At 44.6% G+C, this 18,428-nt stretch overlaps 1 protein-coding gene across 7 annotated transcripts in view; it reads left to right on the top strand.

The window, feature by feature from the left end:
- Positions 1–18,428, top strand: part of nrg1 (neuregulin 1) — a 60,489-nt gene that overhangs the window by 18,522 nt on the left and 23,539 nt on the right. For 5 of the 7 annotated variants that reach the window (XM_040048584.1, XM_040048582.1, XM_040048581.1 and 2 more), the window contains 3 exons: positions 4,659–4,761; positions 5,502–5,652; positions 5,746–5,867. In XM_040048584.1, coding sequence (XP_039904518.1) covers positions 4,659–4,761; positions 5,502–5,652; positions 5,746–5,867 — 376 coding nt within the window. The remainder of the gene's footprint in view (positions 1–4,658; positions 4,762–5,501; positions 5,653–5,745; positions 5,868–18,428) is intronic. The other 2 variants (XM_040048585.1, XM_040048583.1) reach the window with 1 other exon arrangement.

Genomic DNA, 18,428 nt, shown 5'->3' with positions numbered 1-18,428 from the left:
GGTCAGCTGAAGAGAGCCGTCCACCTACTCTAAGCACTCCATCCTGATTGATAAAGGGGTTCAACCTCCACAGAGGACTTGCTTTGGAAATTTGTTTCCCTCTCTCCAATTGTTTCACTTCTTCCGTGAATGCTAACTGTTGAACACTCCAGATCACTCTAAATTTTGCCTGTGTTTGTGGATTTTGTGGGACTTGTTTTGAAAGCCTGGACCTGTATCTTGCCACGCTGATGAGCTTCGCCATTCCATTTATCAGAGTTTTCAATGAGGAGAACCATTCAAATCTCTGTGGACTGAGAGGTCTATCAGTAGCCTTAGTTGTCAGGGTGCTGACTTCTGGGCGAGTCTCTGCATTGTGCTGTGGTTCAACAAGGTCAAACTTACTTAATGTCACTGATGGGGATACCTGTTGTTGGGCCTGCTTTAGGAACTGAGGACCAGTGAACCAGCTTGTTTTGTGCAGGAGACTTGCTGCAATCGGCCTTGTTGCGATGTCAGCTGGGTTGTTCTCTGTTGCAACATAATTCCACTGCGTGCATGTAGTGAACTTCCTAATTCTGGAGACTCTGTTGGACACATAGATGTAAAACCTTCGCGAAGCATTATAGCACAATCTTACTGTCTGTGTAATACCTTACGGCATGCAGCTCAAGGTCCATCTCCTGACAAATGAGCTCTGCCACCTCTACAGCAAGAACTGCAGCACACAGCTCCAATCAGGGAATGGTATGTGCAGGCTTGGGTGCAAGCTTGGATTTACCCATGACAAACCCGATGAAGCACTGTCCTTGTTTATCAATAGCTCGTATGTAGGCAACTGCTGCAATAGCCATTGACGAGGCATCTGAGAAGACACAAAGCTCTTGGTGCTGCATGGAGGACAGAGAAGATGGAATATAAGGCCTGGGTATGTGCAGAAGCTCTACCTCTGGCATGGAGTCTTTCCATTGTCTTTCTTTGGCAGGTGGAAGAGGATCATCCCATTCACATGGTTCTGTGGTAAGTTCTCTGATGAGGGCTTTGCCTTGGACAGTGATGGGAGCAATAAACCCTAATGGGTCATACAAGCTGTTGACTGTAGAGAGTATGCCTCGCTTAGTGAAGGGTCTTTCTTCCTTGGAAACTTGGAAGGTGAAAGAATCTGATTCAAGACTCCAGCTCAGTCCAAGGCTACGCTGAACAGGAAGAGAATCTGTCCCTAGGTCTAGGTTTTTCAGGTCCTTGGCCAGATCATCAGCTGGAAATGCATCCATTACCTTGCTACTGTTTGAGGCAATTTTGTGTAGCCATAAATTGGACTCAGCTAACATCTTCTGTGTTCTTTGAAGAAGACTGATGGCTTCTGTTTCTGTAGGGAGTGAAGTCAGACAGTTGTCGACATAAAGGTTTCTGGTAACAAACTCCCTTGCATCTTTGCCGTGCTCTGCCTCTCCTGCTTGAGCTGCTTTTCTCAGCCCATAGATTGCCACAGCTGGTGAGGGGTATTGCCAAACACATGCACTGTCATGCGGAACTCTGTCACATCTTTTGAGAGGTCATTGTTTCGGTACCAGAGAAAACGTAGGTAGTTCCGGTGATCTTCCCTTACAGTAAAGCAGTAGAACATCTGTTCCACATCTGCAGTTATTGCTATAAGCTCTTTTCGAAACCGCAGTAGCACTCCAACCAAAGTGTTGTTCAAGTCTGGGCCACTTAAAAGGACATCATTCAACGACACCCCCTCGTGTTTGGCGCTCGAGTCAAAAACTACCCGTATTTGTCCAGGCTTTTGCGGATGGTATGCTCCAAACAATGGAAGATACCAGCACTCTTCCTCAGGCTTCAAAGCACGTGCTAACTCTGCTTGCTGAGTGTCAAACATCTTCTGCATGAACTTAACAAAGTGATCTCTTATGTCTGCCTTCCTGTCAAGACTCTGCTTGAGAGTGTGCAGTCGTTTAAGAGCCTGCTGGCGGTTGTTTGGCAGTCGCTGCCTATGTGTTACAAAGGGCAGAGGCGCGACCCAACACGTGACTGTTGCCTAAGAGCCAGATGCTGACTCCATAAGGATGAAGCACAATCACAAAAAAACAAGATTCCAAATAGTGTAAATGTACAAAACCAAATACAGTATTTGTAACTAAGACCTAATGTTATTCAGGATGAGAATTGAGCAGATTAAATGTCCAAGCTCATTCAGAAAGTCCCACACAAGTTAGGAAAAGTAACCAACTTGGAACAAGGGCAATTACAAAGAGCTCCCCCCGGTGATCGAGATGACGTCGATGCTTGATGCACCAATGTAACCCATCTGTATGTTACGTCTGTCTATCCATTGTGTTCTGGCATGAAAGTAAGAGACAGGAGACAGCACTGGGTCTTTGGCTTTTTACTGCACATCTGCAACACAGAAATAAAGGCCTGAGCTGTGTGTGTCGCGTCTGCCAGGACACCTCTCCTCCGGTCATGCTGAAAGGAGCGGTGACCGGGGCACACATGCACGCGCCTACGTCATATGTAGCGCACACACACGAACACACACAGACTCAGATCACACAGGCAGGAGATTAAAATGCAAAATGAAATATTTAATTTAAAAAAAGGTGTTTGGGGTGAAATTTACAAGTATTTAACACATATGTTACATGAGCCTCAATAGATTTTCTTTGTACACTGGCTGTGATCAGCTGCTGTGGCTCTGAGATTTTGTTAATATTTGTAGATTTACACATTTGAATTCAAGAAGATGTAAGCAGATGTTTTTAATGAATTGTTTTGGCTGATTTCCAACGCCAAGTTTATCAAATGTCACTGAGTAGTCCTTACCTTTAATTGTGACCTCTCTTCTACCTCTCTTGGCCTTTATTTCTTATCATTCTCCATTGCTGTGTGACGTTTGCTCTCACTCTTTCCTCTACCTGGGAAACACAAGTGGACACAGTGTGCAGGCTGAACACAAACAGTTTGTGTGTCTGCTGATACTTGTTAACTGAAACATTGCCTTTTAATTTACCTGCTATATTACTCCTTTTATACTCGCTCCTCTTCTGTAGGTCTATCTAGAGTCTGAAGTATCACAAATATATCTTATGTACATTGACACTCGTTTTGATGTGGCAAAACTCCCCAAAACAAACATACAATAAGTTATGCATAAATTACACGTTATTGCGTTTTCCGTCACTTTATATGTAATAATCCCTGGTGAAACACCGTTAGGATAGTCCTTTGTGTATAGGGATGGGTATCGTCTAGGTTTTATCAGATACTGATGCCACACCGGTACTTTTGAAATGGTGCCAGTGCTTAAACAGTGCTCGAACCGGTGCTTAAAGAATGGAAAACACAAACTTTGTCCAAAAACCTCTCATGTTTAGCTGTTTTTTTGTAAAAAGATAACAATGTTAGCCTTTTCTGCAGCTATAGGGCATATATGGTATCACTCTTGGCTGGAAGCAGTGCTTAAACAATGGAAAAAACACAAACTTTGTCCAAAGACCTCTCATGTTTAGCTGTTTTCCACTTTTTCTTTGGTCATTTTAGCTTTTTTGGCCAGGGTGAAGGGAGCATCTGCCATCAAACAAGAAGACAGCTGCATGTAACTACGACGGTGTTTGCTAGGTCACCTTACATGCATTAATTTAATAACGTGGTTAGCCTACTCAACGTAAATTACACACGAACAACATTAAGCCACATTAAGAGAAGAACGGCTGCTGCTACCATTATCATCTGCCATCATTTCTGCTACACTGGCAGGGCTAGGGCCAGGACTCTCCTCTTCGGGTTCTTGGGGGATGTTGCTAACTCCAGATCCGATAACAGGCACCACACCCGCAGTAGATGTGCTTGGTGTGAGGTCTTGCAGCAAGCTATCAAACACGGTGCATTTCTCGGCTTTTAAAGAAACGCTATGCGTCGCCAGGTGTTTCATCAGATTCCTCCTTTGCACAGTATCACCTTAAAGCACTTGTTGCAGGCTGCTGAGTTTGCATCTTTTGCTGTGAAGTACAGCCAGACTTTTGACCGCTTCGCCTTGGGCATTTTTAATCTGTAGCTTTGCTCTAAAAGAACCTACCTACCTGGGCCCACCTACTATCCTTGGAAAGGTAAAATGATTGGCTAGAATCCAAAGTGTATGACATCTCAAGAAAACAAAGCACCGAAATAAAGCACCGAAATGTGCGCTGCTTTTCGGTCTGATTACTACCGTTTATGTCAGAACTGGTGCCATAATGGCACCGGATACCGGTACCCATCCATATTTGTGTATTAACTGTTTAGTTTCAAACCACTTTGATATTTGAAGGTATGCAGTGATGTGAAATGAAGTACTTTGTTATTTGTCACCTCTACGACTGATTTAAATTAGATTAATTTTGGACAAAAAATAAAAAAAATAATATGAATTATAAGCTTATGGCAATCAAAGAGCATAATACACCTGCCACTGCCTTTCCCCCTCTAATAATTACATTTCAGTTAGATTAAAGACACAGATTTATCTCTCTTCAAATCTTTGCATGTGGACTGTGGTTGCTAGAAATATAAAAACTGTATTACAGAGTCGTTTTAAAAATTGTTTGGGTTTAGGGCTGACAGAGTCTTTGTGTGTGTTTGTGGTCGACCGTGTGTGTTTAGATATAATGTTTTAAAGGATGGTTGTCCTTTTTTTTCAGAAGCTGAGGAGCTGTATCAGAAACGTATTTTAACAATAACTGGAATCTGCATTGCGCTCCTAGTCGTTGGAATCATGTGTGTGGTTGCCTACTGCAAAACCAAGTAATGTCATTAATGCCATTTTTTGTTTTTCATTGTATACTATGTAGGTACTGTCCCTGATTTTATTATAGTTTCATATTGTACCGCCAAATTCAGGGTGCAGTTTCTCTTTTGCAGTTGTGGTTGAATAAATGAATGCAAAATGTATAAAAAAGAAGGGGCATCAATAAAAGAAAGTATTCAGATCAAAGAATAAAAAAAGATGTTAAGATGAGATACTCTGAAGTATTTTAATTAGTAGATGCTCAATTGTACAATTTTAATTGTGCAGTAGACCTCCTTGGTTCAAACATTAGTATAGACTATTAGTTTTACAATTTTTATAATTGAAAATGTATGTTTGTTTAATATCTGATTCGAAGCATGATTTGATGTGTCTTTTATTGTGATTTAGCTACAAAAGTCTGTTACATTCATCCATTGCACTTCTTCACACAGTGAAACCATTATAACATTTCTAAAGTTACCTATAAAGCTGGACATCATCCACAATTCAATGATCAGAGATATGGTAAAACCAAGTGGGCTGAGAGAATTTTGAGGAATTTGTGTTGCTAGTGGACAATACAACCATATTCATTGTACTGTTGTACAATGTTGTTATAAACATAAATTACTTTTGCTAGCATCAACTATGAATTACTTTTACTATCTTTTTGTTTATGTGGGACTGCCATCAGTTATGTATCCAAGTTGCGATCTGGGCTCTTTCACGATCTACTTTGTTTCTTTACAAACAGGAAGCAGAGAAAGAAACTACGGGACCGTTTAAGGCAACGTCTAAGGAATAAGAGGAAGAATACCAGTACTGGTATTGACTCCAATGTGGCAAACTCTACCACTGGACGCCCAAATTCTAACTTGCCTCTTCAAGATTTGCAGCTTATTGGTGTATGCTGTTACTGTTATCAAATAAAAGGAATCACAATTTGAATCTGTAAATTCATAACAGTTGTCAGTGTGGTTTCTGCTTTCTGTTTATAGCAACATAATGGAAGGACAATGAAGCATACAGCTGAAAAGGAGACAGAGACAAACCTTTCCACAAGCAAATATACCTTATCTGTGCATAATCCTACCACACTCACCAACATCTCCAGTCAAAGGTAAGAGAATGACTTTATATTTTCACCTTGGGTATTTGATATTATTGAGTTACTACACAGCAAATCCAGCATGTCCAAATTAACACTGTCAGATTTGATTTCAACACTATTAAAGTGTCTATATGGGTCCACACCAGAGAGTGTTAATTTAACTCTTTTTGGAGAGTTGGTACGTTAACTTAGTGTTAAACACCAAATCTGTCTGGAGTTGATAATTTAACACTTACTAATGCTAACTAGGTGTTAAGTGTTTATATATTAACTCTCAAAGAGTATTTTAGTTTAACTACGTGAGAGTTATCTTCTAATTAATTCTAAAAAGCGGGAATTTTCCTGTTCTGAACTTCTAGAAATTTCTTTTGGAAATAAACATTTACTAAAAAGACGCAATGGTTTTTGAAAAACATTTATTCTAAACTGTGCACCACAATTTCAAAACATTTTCTGAAAGATGTAACAGTGTACATGTTCTCACTTTCATTAGAATTTTGTTTATCAAACGGTCTGACATAGGTGAGCTGGTAAATGCAAATAACAGCATCCTCATCACTTATTTCTTCAATACAATATGCATGTCCTTCATTCATCACTTTGTGGAACTTCAACGCACTTCTGCTCTCCCCCATATTCCATCTTCACAAGCATATCCTATGTGGAGATTGAATAAAAATTAGTTGACACTAATTAATGGCACAAATAATCCAGTAATCAATTGCAGCACAGTAAAAAAAGAAATCCTCTTTGAGCCATTGCTTGTGTAAAGTAGTTTCCCAAAAGACAAGGACACAGGCAACAGGTAATACTGAACTAAATGTAAAACCTCAACCTTTTTCATTTTTACCTAAACCGTGTGCACAAAACTCTGGAGGGATCTAAATGTGTTAGGATGCCTGGGTCGTTGACCCAGGGTATTTGAGTTTATTATATTATTTATACTTAGTCTTTGGTTTCTTTGAGTTCTGTCTCATGGTTTATGTCTCTGTCTTCTTTAGTTGCTCTGTCTCCCCTATCACCTGTATCCCCTTGTCTAGTTTGAGTCTCTGTGTATCCTTAGTTCCTATATTCCCGTGTTCAGTCAGTGTTTGTGTCTGCCCTGGTCCCACGTCTCTGTTCCCTCTGTAGTGTCTGCATGTGAGTCTGTGTTATGTGTTTCCTGTTTTACTTTGAAGGTCTCTGTCTTATCTCAGTGTGTTCAGTTTACGCTTCCTTTTGTCTCGTCAGTTCTGATTTGCCCCAGCTGTGTTTCCCTCCTGTTATTCATTCCCTGATTGCTCCTTCTGTGTATTTAAGCCCTGTGTTTCTCTGTGTCTGTGTCGCGATCTACCGTTTATTTTGCTGTGTGTTTTGCCTGTCCACCGGTGTTAGTTTATTTTTTTACATTTTCCAGTTATGCCATGTTTGCGTTCAGCATTAAAGCTGTTTTTGTTTAAGTTCTGTCTCCGGAGTCTGCACCTTGGGTCCTTTTCCTGTCTGCACACAGCCGCACCTAACAGAAGATCGCGACCAGAACATGGACCCTGCAGACTCTTCAGCTTTTGGATTCAACGCTGAGATGGAGCGGATGATTAAGCTCCTTGACCGCATTGCTCAGGCCAATGATTTGAGGACCATGGCAGTTGGGCTAAGTGCTGTAGATGCCATCATTCGGAGCAACCCTCGGCTTACTCAGTTTTCTATGGACACTGTGCTGGGCGGCTCCATAGCTGCCTGGAGGGAGCAAGTCAGGGCTGGCGAGCTTGCTCTCTCTACCTTCACTTCCACTTCTTTACCGCCGCCCCAGGACAACACACACTCACCACCTGCCTCGTCGCTACCTCAGACTGCCTCTCCTTCCTCACACCAGCCGGGACCTTGTTCGCCTGCCCATTCGCCTGCCTTTTTCCTGGCGGCCATGTGGTCGGATGAGGAGGAGGTCTCCGTATCTCCGCCAGTTTCAGTTCCCTCATCTAGAAGGAAGCGACGCCATCGTCACTCCTCTCCTCGGTCATCCGTCCAGCAACCTGTCTCCGCTGGAGGGTCGGAGGAACCGCTTCAGCCGCCTCTTCCTGCTGGAGGGTCCGAGGGGCCCGTTCAGCCTCCCGACTCCGCTGGAGGGTCCGAGGGGCCCGTTCAGCCACCTGTCTCCGCTGGAGGGTCCGAGGGACCGCTTCAGCCGTTTCTTCCTGCTGGAGGGTCCGAGGGGCCCGTTCAGCCTCCTGTCTCCGCTGGAGGGTCCGAGGGGCCCGTTCAGCCACCTGTCTCCGCTGGAGGGTCCGAGGCGCCCGTTCAGCCACCTGTCTCCGCTGGAGGGTCCGTGGGGCCCGTTCAGCCACCTGTCTCCGCTGGAGGGTCCGAGGGGCCCGTTCAGCCACCTGTCTCCGCTGGAGGGTCCGAGGAACCGCATCAGCCACCTGTCTCCGCTGGAGGGTCCGAGGAAGCGCTTCAGCCGTCTCTTCCTGCTGGAGGATTCGAGGGGCCAGTTCAGCCTCCTGTCTCTGCTGGAGGGTCCGAGGGGCCCGTTCAGCCGTCTCTTCCTGCTGGGGGATCCGAGGGGCCCGTTCAGCCACCTGTCTCCGCTGGAGGGTCCGAGGAACCGCTTCAGCCACCTGTCTCCGCTGGAGGGTCCGAGGAACCGCTTCAGCCACCTGTCTCCGCTGGAGGGTCTGAGGAACCGCTTCAGCCGTCTCTTCCTGCTGGAGGATCCGAGGGGCCAGTTCAGCCTCCTGTCTCTGCTGGAGGGTCCGAGGGGCCCGTTCAGCCGTCTCTTCCTGCTGAAGGGCCCGAGGGACCGCTTCAGCCACCTGCCTCCGCTGGAGGGTCCGAGGAACCGCTTCAGCCGCCATTAGCCTCTGCTTTGGCTATGCCTGGTCCAGCTTCTGCCTCGGCTTCTGCTACACCTGGTCCAGCCTCAGCTTCTGCAGTTCCGCCTGGTCCGGCCTCCGAGTCTGCAGCTCCGCCTGGTCCGGCCTCCGAGTCTGCAGCTCCGCCTGGTCCGGCCTCCGAGTCTGCAGCTCCGCCTGGTCCGGCCTCCGAGTCTGCAGCTCCGTCTGGTCCGGCCTCCGAGTCTGCAGCTCCGCCTGGTCCGGCCTCAGCCTCTGCAGCTCCGCCTGGTCCGGCCTCAGCCTCTGCAGCTCCGCCTGGTCCGGCCTCCGAGGGTTCAGTTTTGTCTGCCCCTGAGGTCTCCAATCTGTCTGTTCCTGCACGTCCTGCCCGGCCTGCTCGTCCTGCCCGGCCTGCTCGTCCTGCCCGGCCTGTCCGGCCTGCTCGTCCTGCACGTCCTGCTCGTCCCGTTCGGCCTGCTCGTCCTGCACGGCCTGCTCGTCCCGTTCGGCCTGCTCGTCCTGCACGTCCTCTCCGGCCGATGACTGGACGTCATTGCTGTCATGGACGGCCCCCTGAACTACGTCGCCGTCGGTGCCTCCCGCCCGGCCGGCCTCCTGATCTGCTCGGTCGCCGTCGGTGCCTCCCGCCCGGCCGGCCTCCTGATCTGCTCGGTCGCCGTCGGTGCCTCCCGCCCGGCCGGCCTTCTGATCTGCTCGGTCGCCGTCGGTGCCTTCCGCCCGGCCGGCCTCCTGATCTGCTCCGTCGCCGTCGGTGCCTCCCGCCCGGCCGGCCTCCTGATCTGCTCCGTCGCCGTCGGTGCCTCCCGCCCGGCCGGCCTCCTGATCTGCTCCGTCGCCGTCGGTGCCTCCCGCCCGGCCGGCCTCCCGATCTGCTCCGTCGCCACCGGTGCCTCCCGCCTGGCCGGCCTCCTGAACTGTTTTCTGGGCTCTTGGGCCGTCAGCCTCCGGGCCGGCCCCCTGACCTTTTTGTGAACTGTTTTTCCTGGCAGCCTGCGCCTGTCATGAGCCTGTTTTTTGTTCTGTTGCTTTCCAGGCTCCGTTGTTTGTTCTTTTTCTTTTTTTTGTTTCTGGCTCTTTGTTTGGTTTGTTTCGAGCCCTCCATCCTGTTTCCCCCGCCGCCCACCCTGGTTCGGTTGTTTTTGTTTTTTTGGTTTTGATGTTTTGGTTGGGCTGTCTGGAAGCCAGCCCTTAAGGGGGGGGTACTGTTAGGATGCCTGGGTCGTTGACCCAGGGTATTTGAGTTTATTATATTATTTATACTTAGTCTTTGGTTTCTTTGAGTTCTGTCTCATGGTTTATGTCTCTGTCTTCTTTAGTTGCTCTGTCTCCCCTATCACCTGTATCCCCTTGTCTAGTTTGAGTCTCTGTGTATCCTTAGTTCCTATATTCCCGTGTTCAGTCAGTGTTTGTGTCTGCCCTGGTCCCACGTCTCTGTTCCCTCTGTAGTGTCTGCATGTGAGTCTGTGTTATGTGTTTCCTGTTTTACTTTGAAGGTCTCTGTCTTATCTCAGTGTGTTCAGTTTACGCTTCCTTTTGTCTCGTCAGTTCTGATTTGCCCCAGCTGTGTTTCCCTCCTGTTATTCATTCCCTGATTGCTCCTTCTGTGTATTTAAGCCCTGTGTTTCTCTGTGTCTGTGTCGCGATCTACCGTTTATTTTGCTGTGTGTTTTGCCTGTCCACCGGTGTTAGTTTATTTTTTACATTTTCCAGTTATGCCATGTTTGCGTTCAGCATTAAAGCTGTTTTTGTTTAAGTTCTGTCTCCGGAGTCTGCACCTTGGGTCCTTTTCCTGTCTGCACACAGCCGCACCTAACAAAATGCTAACGTAGAACCCAGTCAGTACATCTGCTACTGCTGTTTGCTCGTTTTTTTTTTTATGGGGGATCATTTTCAGGCTTCAAGTAGCACCATTATACCAACATTTCACATTCTAGACATTGTTTTAGGTGTATTTGACCAAAAATTTGACTGAAAATTCACATGCAAGCTTTTTTTCAAGGCTGTGGTATTTGCCCATAAACAATACCTTTCAGCTAGCTAAAACAGAATATTATGCTATCACCGAGCAACACGGCTAATGCCTTTCACACAGCTTTGTCTCAACTCCAAAGAGCCACAGAAGTAAAAGCTAATAATAATAATTGAAACAATCTTTGAAAAAATGACTTACCCAGCATGGCAAACAACTCAAATATGTAGAGCAAAATGTTCTGAAACGGCTTCACTTCAGCTTCGATTGGAGCCTATGGTGCTGGGGGCGGAGTCTGTGAATTTACTCTATTGGTGTCATAGCCCCTGTAGGAGTTCAGAGTTAAGAGGTCAAGAGTTAATGTTTCCATTGTAACACCTCCAGATTTGACATAGAAACACTCATTTTTAACACTCGATTTTAACTACTATCATTTTACACCTCAGAGTTACATTAAAAGAATGTGACTCTACTTAGAGTAAAATTAACTCTACTTTTGCAAGAAGACTACTAACACCAAAACATTTAACACCTTTAAATTTGCTGTGTACTTGGTTACTACTTGGTCGGGGTCCAGGTAACACAAGAGGACACTATGTATAATGTAGTAATTGAATTTGTTGCCAGAGCAAATGATACTATGTAGGGTACGTGGGACACTGTTTAGCACATATGTGACTTTGGTGATTAGAACCATTAATCAGTGCACACTTTAAGAAAAGCTGTGTGGGAATTTGATTTTCCTGGTAGAATTGAGCTTTACTTTTAATCTGTGTTTCAAGTGTCAAATCAAGTGTTAGTTGAAATATAGTTGAAAATTGCCTTCCATTTTTAGATAGTGAAATAAATTGACTTGTGAAAAACTAGTGAACAATAGATTTTGCTCTAAAAACAGCATTAACTACTAAAGTAATACTGATCATAGTCTTGAAATTACATAAAGCTAAAGCTTTATATTACTCTCACCCAGAGTGGCAAAAATACAGACATTCTGTACTTACTTAGAAGTACAGACCAAAAAAAAAAAAAACTCCATTAAAACTTGAAGTACTAAGGGTGGCTGTAGCTCAGGAGGTAGAGCAGGTCACCTACTGATCGGAAGGTTGGTGGTTTGATCCCTGGCTTCAGTCTGCATGTCAAGTATCCTTAGGCAAGATACTAACCCCAAGTTGCTCTGTGATGCGTCCATCAAAGTATGAATGTGTGTGATAGTAGTTAGAAAGCACTACGTATAGAGAAAGTGCTTGTGAGAATGGGTGTGATTGGGTGAGTGTGGCATGTTGTATACAGCGCTTTGAGTACTCCGGAAGAGTAGAAAAGTGCTATACAGGGAGTGCAGAATTATTAGGCAAATGAGTATTTTGTCCACATCATCCTCTTCATGCATGTTGTCTTACTCCAAGCTGTATAGGCTCGAAAGCCTACTACCAATTAAGCATTTTAGGTGATGTGCATCTCTGTAATGAGAAGGGGTGTGGTCTAATGACATCAACACCCTATATCAGGTGTGCATAATTATTAGGCAACGTCCTTTCCTTTGGCAAAATGAGTCAAAAGAAGGACTTGACAGGCTCAGAAAAGTCAAAAATAGTGAGATATCTTGCAGAGGGATGCAGCAGTCTCAAAATTGCAAAGCTTCTGAAGCGTGATCATCGAACAATCAAGCGTTTCATTCAAAATAGTCAACAGGGTCTAACCCTAACCCTCAAGACTGGGCCAAGAAATATCTCAAGACTGATTTTTCTAAGGTTTTATGGACTGATGAAATGAGAGTGAGTCTTGATGGGCCAGATGGATGGGCCCGTGGCTGGATTGGTAATGGGCAGAGAGCTCCAGTCCGACTCAGACGCCAGCAAGGTGGAGGTGGAGTACTGGTTTGGGCTGGTATCATCAAAGATGAGCTTGTGGGGCCTTTTCGGGTTGAGGATGGAGTCAAGCTCAACTCCCAGTCCTACTGCCAGTTTCTGGAAGACACCTTCTTCAAGCAGTGGTACAGGAAGAAGTCTGCATCCTTCAAGAAAAACATGATTTCCATGCAGGACAATGCTCCATCACACGCGTCCAAGTACTCCACAGCGTGGCTGGCAAGAAAGGGTATGAAAGAAGAAAAACGAATGACATGGCCTCCTTGTTCACCTGATCTGAACCCCATTGAGAACCTGTGGTCCATCATCAAATGTGAGATTTACAAGGAGGGAAAACAGTACACCTCTCTGAACAGTGTCTGGGAGGCTGTGGTTGCTGCTGCACGCAATGTTGATGGTGAACAGATCAAAACACTGACAGAATCCATGGATGGCAGGCTTTTGAGTGTCCTTGCAAAGACAGGTGGCTATATTGGTCGCTGATTTGTTTTTGTTTTGTTTTTGAATGTCAGAAATGTATATTTGTGAATGTGGAGATGTTATATTGGTTTCACTGGTAAAAATAAATAATTGAAATGGGTATATGTTTGTTTTTTGTTAAGTTGCCTAATAATTATGCACAGTAATAGTCACCTGCACACAAAGATATCCCCCTAAAATAGCTAAAACTAAAAACAAACTAAAAACTACTTCCAAAAACATTCAGCTTTGATATTAATGAGTTTTTTGGGTTCATTGAGAACATGGTTGTTGTTCAATTATAAAATTATTCCTCAAAAATACAACTTGCCTAATAATTCTGCACTCCCTGTATGAGAATAAGTCCATTTACTAATTCAACTTCTTTACTCAAATAAAAGCGAAAAAGTACAGGCTCTGAAATATACTCCAATTAAGAAAGTAAAAAGTTGTTGCTTGTTGGAAGATGATTCAACCAGCAGTTTTTGTACAAAGTTAACTGAACCTGGCGCTATAGTAGCCCAGCTTATACTTGAATTACTTTAGTAGAAGATGGAAACTGAAAAAGAAGTAAAAAAAAAACCCAAACTTTTTCTTGCCTCTAACCAGCAAAATGAGTATGGAAGGGATTAAAGTGGGATTCAGCACATGGAGGAACCCTAAAATTGTAGTCAATAGGGAAAATAATCACAACTCAAAGAACTTTCTATTGAGAACTCCAGCAGATTTTTCACAAACTGTGATTAACTGACCTGGGCTACTACTGCTCTAAGTTTTACTGCTCTTGTGGATTTACACAACTGAATAGATCAGTGGCACCCAAACTTTTTTTGCTTTTTTGCACTTTGTTTTACAAGAAGATCTTCAGGGTCTTTGAATTAAACTGCAGCCTCTTAGTTGAATCACAGGTAAGATCAATGAACTGTTCCTCCTTGTATGTGCTGAAGTCAGCAGGGGGTGTTGGACTGAAGGGGTCACGGATCCAGTCATATTATTTGGAATCTTGCACCAGGAAATGTCTCTGGAAATGTTTCTGAAGGGCAGACGTGTTTGTTCATGCATGGGATCACTGTATTCTGCAGCTTGTTGTCTTCAATGAATGATTTCAAATTCTCAAATGAGTCCACGTTTCCATCTTTCACTCGTTGCTTCCACATTTCAAGTTTTCTGACAAATGATGTGACTTTATCTGTCAGATGTGGGAGGTGAGTGTTCCTGCCCTGCATCTGTAAATTTAGTTCATTGAGTTTCAGGAACATGTCACTGAGGTATGCCGGTTTCATGAGAAAGTTGTTACAGTTAAATTTGTTGGTAAGATCACTGCCCTCTTTCTTCAAAAAGCTGCGGATCTCATCTCGCAGTTCAAAGACCTCTCTCCTTCCCACATGACAGCCATTGGGACTCGCTGTGATACAAAACGGCTGTGTGGTTGGAGCCCATTTCTTCACACAGTGCCGAAAAAATCTGGGCTTTCACAGGTCGTGTTTTGATGTAGTTGACTGTGGCGATGACATCAGTCATTACCAGTAGGGGCCCATGTATAAGAAATTTATAGTATTACTAGTAATAGACTGCAGCGAGAACTGCCAGCATCTGAGCCAGACTCTGTCTGTCTCTCTCATCATGGTCACCTAAATGCACAGTAATGGCAGGTTTTGTAATAAGGTAGATCACGCTAACATAATATGCACTGTTAGTTGATTATTTACCTGCCGCATTAACGGGAGAAGACGTGCAAACGTTACCGCTGCTGCTGGGTTGAGATTCACGAGTCCGGAGCGGAATTAAAAACACGACATTCATTTAAGGTCATTGTGCGTTTTGTGAGAAAATGCTTTTGCATATTCGTAGTGTTTCCTCCCTTAAACAAAATATCTACTTTATACTTTACAAGTATTGCAAGTTGCCCTGTTGTCATCTGTTCTCGAAAAGTATAACCAAACTTTTGAGCGTTTGAGCCGCCATGTTTCCTGCCAGGTAAATGACGCTCCGCAACGTGGTGACGTCATTCGGGGAAACTGGAATCGATAAGGGAATCGTTTGCAAAAATGGCAAACAATTCCAAGGAATTGAAACAGTGGGAACCGGTTCTCAACAAGAACCGGTTTTTGATACCCATCCCTACTCATTACCCACCGTTGTGCAGGTGAAGCCAAGCGCAAGATATGCTTCATCATATTTTCTGCTTTTTGGTTTGGAAGGAAGTGGGTTTGTATGCATATTTGGTGATGCTTCAACTTCTGCTTTTTGTTTGTGTGCGAGCCCCGTCAAAAACCTGTCCATTATGCTAGCTAGCAGAGTTCTTTTTTTTTTTTTTTGGTTAATTCATACCGCGCCCCCCCCTGCAATTGCTCTGCGCCCTAGACAGTTTCTGTTACTTGGGTGGTTCATTAACAACTAAAGCACAACATTGCCTAATTACCACAGACCTTAAGAAGATATACAAATTGTACTTTGGCTGTCCACTGGGTGACCAGGATAAATCTTGGGGTCAACATTTCTCCTGCAACAGTTGTTCCAGTGGACTTGCTAACTCTGCAAAAAGCAGCAATGCTATTTGCAATCCTGATGGTGTGGCAGAAACCGTGAGATCATCTCAATGATTGCTATTTTTGCCATGTGAAGACTTAGAGACTTAGAGACTTAGAGCTTTTTATTGTCATTGTGCAGTTTCTTGCACAGCGAAATTGGGTAGCTAGACCACAAAGGTGCAAAAGTAAGAAGAAGAGAAACCAATATACAACGAAGGGGGGAAAATAAATAAATAAAATAAAATAAAAAGCAGTGTATATGTATACATATATGTGAGTGAAACTATATACATGGTGTATGTGTAAGAAACACTGAAATAGACTGGGACCAAAATATTGCACAGGACCGAAAAATATTGCATATACCAAGGATATTGCACATGAGCCAAAAATATTGCACAGAACATGGAAAGACTTAGATATTGCACATAGATGATCAACAGCACTGTCAGAGTGGATGTGTTGGGGAAGTCTTTACACATTCTTAGTTTGCATTAAGAGTTCTGACAGCCCACGGGAAGAAGCTGTTCTTTAGTCTGCTGGTTTTGCACCTGATGGATCTGAGCCTTTTTCCCAGAGGGCAGGATGTTGAAGAGGTGGAGGTTAGGATGGAGGTGGTCCTTTATAATTGCCCTGGCTCTGGAGAGACATCTTGAGCTGGCAATTAAGTCCAGGGAGGGGAGTGGACAGCCAATCACCTTCTCTGCAGTTTTGATGACCCTCTGTAGTCTCTTCTTGTCAGCTGTTGTGCAACCAGTGTACTACACAGGGATGGCGTGCACCAGCACACTCTCGATAGTGGCACGGTAGAAGGACACTAGGAGTTCAGTCTGCCTTATAGGCAAACTGGTGGGGGTCGAAGCTGGGTGGGAGGCACAGGCTTTGAGCACTCTACCAGGTATTCCGTCGGGCCCAGCAGCTTTCCTCTGATTTACTGCTCTGAACACATTGCGGACCTGATGTTGTTGGAGGCTAAATGTGTGGGGGCTGTGCTCAGAGGACGCTGTGGGCAGGGTGGTGTGCATGGTGGGGGTGACTGCAGTTTTCTCGAAGCGGTTAAAAAAGTGGTTAAGTTCCTCTGCTAACGAGATGTCCATATTATCTATATTTGTCCCATTGGCTTTGTAATTGGTGATGTGTTTCAGGCCCTCCCATACCTTCCTGGAGTTGTTATCAGAGAGGTGATCTGATAGCTTGTTTGAATAGTCCAGTTTTGCTGCTCTGATGCCTTTTTAAGGTCTGCTCTTGCTCTGCTGTACATGTCCTGGTCCCCAGATTTGTATGCACAGTTGCGTACCTTTAACAGTGCCTGAACCTTGCTTGTCATCCATGGTTTACAGTTGGGGTAGACCCGGACCCGCTTTTCCGTGGTGACAGTGTCCATGCAGTGTTTGATGTAACCCAGCACTGCGGTTCTGTGAGTCTCTAGGTCATCCTGTTCAAAGACACTCCACTCTTTGAGAGCAAAACAGTCCTGCAATTGAGCGAGAGCTTCCTCAGAAATGGTGTTAATGGTTCTGATGGTGGACTTTGTCCTTTTCCTGAGTGGTGTGTATGCCGGGACAATGAGTAGGGAGAGGTGGTCGGACATGCTCAGGTGGGGGAGGGGAACAGATCTGTAGGCTTGCTTAATATTTGAGTAAACATGATCCAAGGTGTTATTTCCTCTTGTAGGGCATTTCACATGTTGTACAAATTTAGGCAGCACAGTTCTTAAGCATGCTCTGTTGAAATCCCCTGCAATGATGTGTACTCCCTCTGGGTATGTCCGTTGCTGTTCGGAGATCATGTCATGCAGGTATGCAAGGGCTGAGCTAGCATTAGTGTCTGGTGGTATGTAGACTGCTGTTATTAGCACTGCAGGCAGTTCTCTGGGCAAGTAGAAAGGTCTGCACATGACAGACATTTCCTCTATGTCCGGGGAGCAGACTGTGGTGATGATCTTAGTGTTTGTGCACCAGTTTGCATTCCTTCCGCCGCCTGCGTTTCTTGGCAGAGCCAATAACAATCCACGGAGAACCCGATGTTCTGGCTATCTCCGGGGGGATGTTGTGCACCCTCTGATAATCACTGGTAATTGGGATCTGGCTCTTATATCCGATCTTGCATAATTCCAGATGGTTGTCAGAAAATTTGGCTTTACATAATAAGATAAACAAAAGAATAATAAAAAGAGGAGAAACAAAAAGGAAAGGCACCTAAGTGGAGAGCATAGAGCTGCTGCGTCTGTGCGCGCCGCCATCTTAATTGAAGACAATAGGATTCTCTGAAAAAATAAGCACAAAATTGTATATATCCCACCCTGGATTCTACAATAAGGTCTGTTCCTCATGATGACCACATGATGGATTAGCTTCTGTAGAAGGTGGTAAGGAACATATTCAAGGCGGATCTAGTTACAATCCAGAGTCATCAGATCCTGATTACGTGACCAATGAAGATTCAGAACCAGAGACTTTTACACAAGTAGAGCTGAACAATCTCGTTTGTGATCTGAATCTGTCAAAAGACAAACTTTATTGCTTTGAGGGTTAAGCAGAAGAATGTGCTTACCAAGGGTGTTACTGTAAACTCACTACATAAGTCAAAGTCATAACTTGACAGCGTTCTTCACTCCTGATGGCTCACTGTGCTATTGTCATGACATCAACAGAACATCAACATTTAGCAGTTTGTCACAAGAGCATGTTCCGGTTGAATGGCGTCTCTTCATTGATTCTTCACAAAGAAGCTTGAAGGCAGTCCTACTCCATATTGGAAATGCCAAACCAAGTATGCCGATTGCCCATTCTGTTTATCTAAAGGAGTCCTATGACAATATGAAGACACTGTTTGAATTAGTCACGTATAAAAATCCTTAGTGGAACATCTGTGGTGATCTGAAGGTGATTGGTATTTTGATTGGAATGCAAGGA

This window comes from Simochromis diagramma, unplaced genomic scaffold, assembly GCF_900408965.1.
Source record: "Simochromis diagramma unplaced genomic scaffold, fSimDia1.1 OVJJ01000683.1, whole genome shotgun sequence".
In the NCBI taxonomy this organism is placed as follows: Eukaryota; Metazoa; Chordata; class Actinopteri; order Cichliformes; family Cichlidae; genus Simochromis; species Simochromis diagramma.
The sequence above is the reverse complement of the archived record's forward strand: the minus strand, read 5'-3'. Positions and strand labels throughout refer to the sequence as shown.